The following is a 10392-nucleotide window of genomic DNA, read 5'->3' on the forward strand; positions in this document are numbered from 1 at the left end:
TCCTCAAAAAAAAACATGATGAGGTTGTTTGTGCCAATAAGTGGCTGGATTGCTGGTGGGAGTAACAGATTGAATTGGATAAAATATTTGTACGAATAATTTCTTCAAGTCTGTTCCATCTTCACCTTATTTTCCTTTTTGGCTCGCAGTCAATTGTGTTCCATCTTTAAGTCTGGTGGGAGTATGCTCTTTCTGGTATGTCCAGCTACAATTTCATTTATGCTATCAAGTTGTTGTAGGTGGCATGAATTAACTTGGTATGCATTAGCCGTTGGCGGCGTGCATCGTTCCACAGGCTCGCCGTGCCGCAGTGAGTTTTTTTGTTGTTGTTGCGAATAGCGCCATAGTGAGTTAGGAGTGCCCTTGAGGATGTTACCGCACACTGTTAGCCATGAATGGTGAAAGAACAGTCCAGTTAGTAGGTGTGCTGCAGGAAGGTGCTGCTTCCAGATGTTCTTTTGCCTAGCTTAAACTATTAGAAATGGTTTGCTGTAATTGCTTCATGGAAGAATCTGAATGATTTTTTTTTAGACAAATCTGAATGATTTATATAACAGCGTGTGATACAACTCTTTGCTGCAAACGTACACTTGAAGCTAAATGGAGGCTTCAGTCTCCGTTGTGTTTTGATCTGAATTGGCAATTTGCCTTCAGATGCTTCCTGTGTACGGTGCTTCTAAATTTTAATGTAAGGAAGGTGCTTCTAAATCGAGCTTCAAACTAAAGGGCCCTCTGTGTAAGGTGCTTCTAAATTTTAATGTAAGATGCTTCTAAACTCATGTTAGGTTCAGTGCCTAAAGTGGCGGACCCCGGTGAAGAGGGGGTAGACACCGTACCTGTTGCAGCAGTCGACGACGTCCTTGTCCATCGTGCTGCCGCCGGTAGAGGTCAGCAAGAGAGAACCGCCAAGTCGGGGTCTTGGTCTTGTACAACTCAACCACCTCGCTGACCCCTTCATCGATCAGGAAATTCGGGACTCCTTTCTTCAGCCCAGGCCCTGATGGTTTCGCCCGTCCTGCAATCGCAAGTTCTTGCACTGTCAAATGCTTTGTTCTTGCCTTCTCCCTCCAGAATTGCCACTCCAAAGCGCTTGACAAGCTTCCCTACGCCAGACTAAAACCCCTCATCCTTCTTCTAGTTCATACAGATCAAACCGGCTTTATCTCTGGTCGAAACATCACAGAAAACTTTTATCTATGCGGTGGATATCATCTTTTGTTGCCACTATCGAAAAAGCCAACTATCATCTTCAAGCTCGACTTTTTTAAGGCCTTCAACTTTATCTCCTGGGATGGACTATTTGCAATCCTATACCTCCGGGGGCTCCCTCCGGCTTGGTCTTCCTGGATTAACTCTCTTCTCTCCTCTAAAATGGTGGTCCTACTAAATAGGATCCCGGGATCCTGGATCAACCATCGTTGTGGTTTGAGCCAAGGGGATCCTCTCTCCCCTACCTCTTCCTCATGGCTGCCGATCTACTTCAACGTTTGATCCTTAAGGCTTTCGACCCAAACTCTCTCTACCACCCCATCGACCACTCCCTCCCACCAGCACTCTGCAATATGCAAACGACACCTTAATTATGGCTCACGCTTACTTCGATGTTACTACCATCCTCAAGGGGGTCCACCTTGATTTTGTTGTTTCCACTCGTCTCTCCATAAGATTTCCTTCCTCCCTATGCACTCCCCCGGGTTCCATCATTGCCAAATTTTCCTCCCCGTTTTGACTGACCAACGTTCCTTAAATGTGAATCGAACACTGGCTATGCTACCCGCATAGCCAGGGCACTCGCACGCATCGCGTCGTTGTGAGCCGATGAAACAAGCATATGCAAATGCAGTTGTCCAAAGAGAAACAGAAGGTAAACCTTGCTAAATAAATCTTATCAAGGCAGAGAGCAAGGAACAGAGCGGAGGAGTTAGAGCTGCAGCTAGCCAAGCACACCCGTCATGACCCATGCCATGTCGTGTCGTTAACAGAATCTCTTCACAAGTGGTCTTGAAAAAAGAATCTCTTCATGAAACCCAATCCTTACAAAGTTACAATTACTAAGCTCCCTATGAATAGAAGCCTATAAGAGCTCCAAAGTTTTGTCCTCGGAAGTGGACCCTGTCTTTAAGGGTCTGGTTGGATCATGGGTCCCACATGAAAGTATTGGAACCGACATTTTACTAAAGTATTTTTCAAAAACTTTAAAAACACTCATAAATTTATTTTATTTGTTAACTTAAAGAAACACTGATTTTTAAAAATATTCACGAATTTAAATAATGTTCTTGATTTAAAACTTCTTCACAAATAGCAGAAAAAATATTCATTGGTTCTACAAAATGTTCACAAGTTTTATAGTTGTTCATGATTTTTTTAGAAATGTCACAACTTTTGAACAATATACGGGGATTAAAACATGTTTCTAAATCTAAAACATGTTCACGAATATGAAATATCATCATGGATTGTTAAAAAATGTGCACAATTTTGCAAAAAAAAACTTCTATGAATTTTAAAAACTGTTCAATAATTTAAATTATTGTTCCTGAATTTCAAAAAGTATTATTAATTTTGAATACATTCGCTAATTAGAAAAAAGTAAAAATATATAAAATGGAACATGAAAACAAATATGAGAAAAGTCGAGAAAAAAGAAAAGAAAAAATATCGAATGAAACCTTTCCAAAACCGGAAGGATCGGACCACATGGCCAACCCAATAGCATCCACGGGGATCCGCATTTGCTCGACCGCCTTTGCGATATGCATGAAATGTTAATTGCCATAATAACCCTTGGGAGGAAAAGTAAATTAAATCAAAATCAAAGTGGGCGCAGCAAAGCGCGTGTTACCCTATAGTGAATAGAAAAACTGGCCACCCGTTTTTTGGTAAAAAGAAAAACTAGCCCACTCTTTTCTTATAAAAAAAAGCCACTCGGGATGGCTTCCTTGGCGCACCACACGCAGAGAGGCATGACTTTGTCTTGATGGCGGCAAGGCGTAGCAACCGCTTGCCTCAAGGGTAAAAATGCGCTTAGATTTTATAAAATGATTATGTAGTGTCAAAAAACAAGTTCAAAATAATGTTTGTACCGTTCAAAAACAGTTGTAACATTTAAAAATCTTCATACATTTAAAAAATTCTGTTTATGTTATTTTGAAAAAATATGTTCGTCATGTGTTGAAAAATGTTCAACGTGTATTTAACCACTTGTTCAACATGTATTTCAGAAAACAGTATCTCATGTTTAAAAAAATGTTCAATGTGTATCTGAAAATGTTTCACATGTATTAAAAGGATTTAAATGTATTAGAAAACTCTACCCCGCACCTCAATATGAATTTGTAGGTTCAGAAGAATTCTTAAAACTTGTCAAAATGTCATCGATTTTAAAAAACCTTCTACGCAACCTTGGTTTTGTTTTTTTAATTCGTTAACACAAATTCATAATTCTGATTTTCATTCACACAAATTTACTTTTGAAATATTTGTTTTTAACTCAGAAAATTCAGCTCAATTTAAATTCCAGGCGTTGCCCAAAACAGTGTTGTGAGCCCAGTAAAGCCCAATAACGTGTAGTAGGTCAATATTGAACCCTAGCAGCAGGCAGGCCCAGCGCACGCACCGAGCAGCCACGGAGCAAACTCTCTACCTTTCCGCGCAGGACCGACGGCGGCGTCGGCGGCGCAGCGATTGGAGCGACGGCGTCTCCCGCCGACCACGTGCGTCGCGGGGTGGGGCAGCGGGCGGTGAGCAGCTCGCCGCAAAGCTCTGTTTCCGGGGAGGAGCTGCGTCGGAGCTTGCCGCAAACTCTGTTTCTGGGGTGGCGCAGCGTCGTCTTGGTGCGGTGGCGACTCCGTGAGGCCCCCGGTGCAAGCCCAGGTTCGCTCGCCAGCTCCTCGATCCAAAGCCCCAACTCTGAAACCTAGGAATCGTGAACGGTGACCGAGTTGACAGATTTTCGGTGTGGTCGCAGCAGGTTTGTCATGTCGACGTTCGCCGGTGTGTCCGTCCTCGACGGCGACAAGCCGTGCTCTTGCGTAACGTCGGGCGTCGGCGCCGGTGCTGGCGCGAGCAGCGTGTACCACCTGCTCGTGGTCAAGGGCTACTCTGGTATCAAAAAGGAGTTGCCCAACGGCGAGAGCTGGTGCACTGATTTGTTCAGGGTGGGAGGCCATGAGTATTCCATCGAGTACTATCCTAACGGCGCAAACCCCAACTGTGCCGACTTCATTTCGCTCGATATTACCCGTCTCTACGAGGAAGATGTCGAAGAGGGTGTGGAGGCCAAGTTCAGTTTCAGTCTCGTCGACGACGTCGAGAAGCAGATGCCGACGTACATTCGTGCGACTCGTAAAACCCGTGACTTCCGCAGATGTGATCCTTGTTGGGGTTGCGACAAGTTCATGAGAAGATATGCCCTTGAGCGATCAGCCAGTCTAAAGTCTGATTGTTTCACCATCAGGTGTGATATTGTGGTGTGCAAGGACAACACCCCAGATGCCACCGGCTCCGGCACCGGCACCGAGGTTCTCCTGCCTGACATACACCAACATTTTAGCAACCTCCTTCAGAATAAGGTGGGTGCTGATGTGACATTCGAGGTCAGCGGCGAGACGTTCGCTGCACACCGGTGTGTGCTCGCTGCCAGGTCTGAAGTGTTCATGGCGCAGCTCTTTGGCACCGCTACGCCCAGCGTCATGCAGATCACAGATATGGAAGCAAAAGTGTTCAGGGCTTTGCTTTGCTTCATCTACACAGACTCGTGTCCTGAGATGGAGAAGAACAGCATGGAGGAGGATGAAATGCCAGGAGTTGTGGGACAAGGACAAGTAGAGGAAGTACTGGAGGATAAAATGTCAGAAGTTGAGGAACAAACACAAGAAGAGGCGGTAGAGGATGAAATTCTTATGCAATGGCTGCAGGACTTGTTTGTGGCGGCAGACAGATACAATCTCCAGCGGCTCAAGTTCATATGTGAAAAGCAGTTGTGTGAGCATGTAGGTGTGAGCTCCGTGGCGTCCACTCTTGCTCTAGCCAAGCAGCACCACTGCCATGGATTGAAGGCGGCGTGCTTGAAGTTTATCCAAGTCCTATCTCCCTCGCGTTTGCAGACACTAATGGCAACTGATGGATGGGGGCATATAGCAACGACATACCCCTCTGTTTTGTACGAGCTCATTGCCATCCTTGCGTCAAACCAGCGGAAATGACACTCTGGTATGCATGGTCTTCAAGTGACACTCTTTTGCATCTATAGTATCCTCTATAGATATCGTAGTTTGTGTGCTCTGCTTTTAATTGTCTCGTCGTGTAATTTGCATGAATGCTGAATCAGAAAAACCCAACATATGGGCATATTGTCTCTTCATGCAATTGCAATGGATGGTCTGCAAATTCAGTTGTGAGGATCAACATTGATCTTCATTGCAGCAATGCACAAGTTTCCCAACAAATTTCATTTTATCCTCATGTATTCGTCTGTGCATTGTGTCGGACAGTGTACCTTTGTACCTCCCCTGTCATTTAATACCCTTTTCTAGTGGTTATCAAGAAGAGCAAATGTTTGAAGTTTTCTGGAAAGGGATTTTATGAACCTGGATTTAGGGAAACAATATTGAAGACAAGACAGGTCACCAAGAATTTCAGTTGCCGTGACAGGCGTGGTGTGAAATCTTGATCCAGTATCAGGGATCTTCTCCTTTATGCTTGGTGTTCTCCTCAGATGGGACAAAAAATGACTTCCGTTGTGGTGTATTTGGAAGCACAGATGATGATTGATTGCTGTCAGTTAGCTACTGTATTAGACAATGAGTTGATGAGGAAAAAACCAGCTTGCTTCCATTGTGTTGTTTGAACTTGTGATTTCCAGACATCACTAGTACTCCCTCTGTAAACTAATATAAAAGCATTTAGATCATTAAAGTACTGATCTAAACACTCTTATATTAGTTTACGGAGGAAAGTACTCCCTCCGTTCCAAAATATATGACCCAACTTTGTACTAAAGTTAGTACAAAGTTAGTACAAAGTTGGGTCATCTATTTTGGAACGGAGGGAGTAGTAAATAAAAAGAAGAAAAGAGTCTGCAAAGCCACATGAAGGAAGTGGCAAAAATCTAGATACCAAGTCTTCATACAGTATAGACCCCGACACTTTCTAGCAAGGAAAATATCATCAGAAGATCAGTTTGCATGATAGTAATGTAATATGTTGTTTTCTCATTGATGGTTATCAATGCAGTTCACAGAGGGCAATGTGCTTGGAAGTATGAGACATTTAGTTTACTTAAGGGGTATGTGCGATATATCATATTCTTACCAGCTTCCATGAATTAACGCATTCTTTTCGTAGATATTCTGCACTGCCTTTTGCACTTGGTAGCTTCATATGAAAGATATTCCACTTAACTGAAACTGCAAGTATGTCAAAAGAATACCTTCGATGATTATTAATTATTTTCTTTTATCTGATTGTCATTTTTAACTATGTGGATAATTTGGATCTCGGTGCTTATCCATGTGCAAGTTCTCATGCTCTTTTCAGCCCAGTGAGGAATTGGTGCCCTTTCGAAAAATATAAATGAATTGGTAATCTTCTACTCTGAAAACCATGATTGCTTTTGTTCTCATTGTTGATATTGGAGCTCTATTACTTACTGTCAAGTAAACAAAGCTACTTTTTTTGCGGGGGAAGTAAACAACGCTACTACACAATGGCCATTCATTATTTGTTCAAATATCTTAACAATGCAGGTATGACGATTGATTTAACGACAAGAGACGCACATAATACAAAATAAGTATATCAAAATGGCAATCCGTACATAACCTTCAAAGGGTCTTCATACCGGGAAGTGTGTTTTATACATCAATATTTATACAAGTCAAGTGAGATAACTTAAGTCATATCACTATGTTTAGTAAAAAGTAGATCACATCATTTGCATTTTGTTATCTTTGTAATTATACTACAAGTATTGTGTCCATTGCAAAACAATATCTTAATATGCACATGCACATACCGGGAATGCGTCGTTGCACAGGCTTGCAGCGCGGAGGTGAGTTAGGAGTGCTCTGGAGGACGTTATCGCGCACGGTTTGTTTGTTAAGACTGTTTAGGTATGCATAGTGAAAGATGAGCTCAGCAGTGCTGGCAGAGAGGATCAGAGGGGGCAGGAGTTGCTGCTTGCAAATGCTTTTTTCCTCGTCAAACAATTGTTGCAAGTGGTTTTTGCTGTGATAGCTTCGTGGTGGAATCAAAATGGTTTAGGTAAGAGCGTGATGCAACTCTTTGCTGTGAATGTACTTCAAAGTTCAAATTACAATTGAGGCTTTGTTCTGCGTTTGTGTTTTGATCTGATATGCTTCAGCGTGATCACCTCCATGGCGTCCTTCCAAGCTGCTACCCTAAACTCTTATAATGGGTTGCTGCTTATAAGTGATTATATTTACTGAATAGCAGGCATTTTCGGCATGCACTGAAAATAGCAAGAGCGGAGCATGAGTTCACTGTTGAGACTTTTTACGGTGCATCGTACTACTCAACATATTGGGTAGTATTTAGTTGATCCAACGGCCAGTATAGATTAATCAAATTTTCGTTCAAGGATATATTGGTAATTCCCAACCAGAGGTAGATCTGTTATTTCCTAATTTAGTCCGAAATATTAATCTAACTAATTAAGTTAATCTCATCTCATCCGACGCAGCACCGTTCGTCTGCTACTCGAGACACCACGCCGCCGTAAAATCTAAATGCATGCATGCGCCGGCGTGAGGACCTCCGCTATACCTACGCCGCTGCAGCCACTACATAAACACAAAATAACTATTTGGTGTGGCGCACGGCGCGCTAGCCACTATGATTTTCATTTGATGAGCAGCAACGGCAAAGCGGCAGACGGTGCGATGGCGAGCGAGGCGGCGCGGGCGTGCGACGGCCGCTTGCGGCGGTGGGCGCCTCGCGTGCGTACGTGCATTAAGAGAGCAAACAGTGATCTGATTGTTGGGTACGTGCGTGACGCGATTGTGTAATCTGGCCGGCGGCGAGTCTACTAGTGATGTTAGCTTTTCTACGTCGCTGTGTCCTGTGTACGTGGGTTACATGCCAGCTTGGGGCACGAACCTAGGCCGTCAGCTTCGCTCCGTCGTCGCCCGAAGCATATCGCAGAAAAATACATGGCTGCGTGGACGGGCCAAGAGATGATGGGAGGAAAGGTTGGTCATGGCGGGGAAGAAACCTGCCTGCATGATTGATATATAGTTCCAAAAATGCCCCCAACGAGTAAATATACTACCAAAAACTGGTGTAGTATAGGCTAATCTGGGCCCTAGAAGCCAAAGAAATGAACGGCCCAGGTTGATTTGATGTACCGTAAAATGTCTTCCAAGGAAAAGCATACCTCATTGCCCATTACATGGAAGAACACGCATGTTTTCAGAAGAATAATATGGGCATGGGGACGACCCGTCAGGTGTTCCACCCGGGACGAAATCACTCTCTTCAAACGCCTCCATTGCCGAGATTGTGCAATAGGCTTGGGCGCTGCCGCCGCGGCCTCCTCTCCGAATCAGCCAAGCCAGTTCCAGATTTACGCTGATCAAGCCTAAGGGCAATCCGCAACCTTCAACGAGGTTTACTACTCTCTTTTCACTTTTATAAGACCTTGAAGACATTTCAGACAATGTACAAAACAACCCATTTTGAGTTGTCTGAAATGACTTACAAAAGTGAATGGAGGGAGTAGCACGATCAAGAAGGATAGGGAAGCATGAACGCATCGTACCTAGCTCTGCCAACTATGATAGCGGGGGATCCAGGATTCATGGAAGCCGGTCGAGGATGGAGTAGGTGCAGAAAGAGACTCATATGCCATTTTGATGAATGATAACAGCCATTAAAATTCTATTTAGGTTCGAACAAGAACTAAAGCTTTCTTTTAAGTATGGAGTTTTATAGAATTTCTTTATATAAATTATTTAACTCCATTTAAAATGTGTATATTAGCCTATGTATATTAGCCTTGGTTTTATTCCATCATCACCATATGTCATGTTTGTACCAAGGCTAATATACACATTTTAAATGGAGTCAAACATGACTAAAGCTTGTCCTAGCATCATGTTGGCCCTACACTCTTGTCGTAGCTATTCTTCTAGAGATAATTATGTTAAACATGGCTAAAGGCAAAAGGTGGAAGGCCATGTCAGAGAACATTGTGGGTTGTTCCACTTAAGACATTACTAGGGCCCGAGTTCTTGTTATCTTGACTGAAGACTGTCCGCGCTAAGAACGCATGAGGTCACTAGTAGAAAAATGGTCAAATGTGAAGCACATTAGTGCCGGTTTGAATTTAAGCCGGCACTAATGTGACCATTAGTGCCGGTTCCAACGGCTAGGCGGGCGGGCGGGCATCATTAGTACCGGTTCGTGGGTAACCTTTAGTACCGGTTCATGCCACGAACCGGTACTAATGAGGCTATGTCAGACTATGGTCAGTCTGGGGGCCCCATGAAGACCTTTAGTACCGGTTCATGCCATGAACCGGTACTAGAGTTTCTTTGTAAGTTGATTTTTAGTCCCATCTCGCCAAGAGAGAGGCAGTATGAGTGATTTATAAGCCGTGAGTGCACAGACAATGACGAAGAGTTGCAATGCTCAGCTACATGTTGATTAGCTTCAAGCCTTGCGGAATAGCATAGATTGCACTGAGCTATGTGCACTGCAGTCTACACTATTCCGAATGGCTTGAAACAAATTAACCAGCATTGCACCTCTTTTTTATTTTTAATAACTTATTTGAACTCCGGACTTCTTTTGTGTTCAGTATGCAACATTCAAAGCGACGTCATCAATTTCCAACATGTTCTGACATCATTTGTTGTTTTTCGGTCATTTACCTAATTGTTTAGAGAGCTAAATGACCGACCGTGAAATTGAAAATCACTACAAAATGAATCATGAAAATGTTGAAACTGGGCATGGTATCATCATATCACCCGCATAGCATGCGCGAAAGAGTAAAGAGGGTCACGGCAAAAACTGGATGCACTTCGTGTATAAACTGGACAAACTCTTTCAGAGTATCAAGGTTTCAGACGAGAACTCATCTGTTACATGGCCACTTCAATGTTTTTTAAACTTATTTGAACTCCGGACTTCTTTTGTGTTTAGTATGTAACATTCAAAGCGACGTCATCAATTTCCAACATGTTCTGACATCATTTTTTGTTTTTCGGTCATTTACCTAATTGTTTAGAGAGCTAAATGACCGTGAAATTGAAAATCACTACAAAATGAATTCTGAAAATGTTGAAACTTGGCATGGTATCATCATATCACCCGCATAGCATGCGCGAAAGAGTAGAGAGGGTCACGGCAAAAACTGGACGCACT

At 43.2% G+C, this 10392-nt stretch overlaps 1 protein-coding gene across 2 annotated transcripts; it reads left to right on the forward strand.

The window, feature by feature from the left end:
* The first annotated feature begins 3629 nt into the window (after nucleotides 1-3629).
* LOC119269718 (BTB/POZ and MATH domain-containing protein 1-like) lies at nucleotides 3630-5571 on the forward strand. 2 transcript variants are annotated; one of them, XM_037551618.1, is made up of 2 exons: nucleotides 3630-3876; nucleotides 3971-5571. In XM_037551618.1, the coding sequence occupies exon 2, from the start codon at nucleotides 3981-3983 to the stop codon at nucleotides 5205-5207; it is 1227 nt and encodes a 408-aa protein (XP_037407515.1). In that variant the 5' UTR covers nucleotides 3630-3876; nucleotides 3971-3980; the 3' UTR covers nucleotides 5208-5571. The 2 variants fall into 2 exon arrangements, with proteins under 2 accessions (XP_037407515.1, XP_037407516.1); XM_037551619.1 differs by having other exon boundaries at nucleotides 3974-5571.
* The last annotated feature ends 4821 nt before the right edge of the window (nucleotides 5572-10392 follow it).

This window comes from Triticum dicoccoides, chromosome 3A (genome assembly GCF_002162155.2).
Source record: "Triticum dicoccoides isolate Atlit2015 ecotype Zavitan chromosome 3A, WEW_v2.0, whole genome shotgun sequence".
NCBI lineage: Eukaryota > Viridiplantae > Streptophyta > Magnoliopsida > Poales > Poaceae > Triticum > Triticum dicoccoides.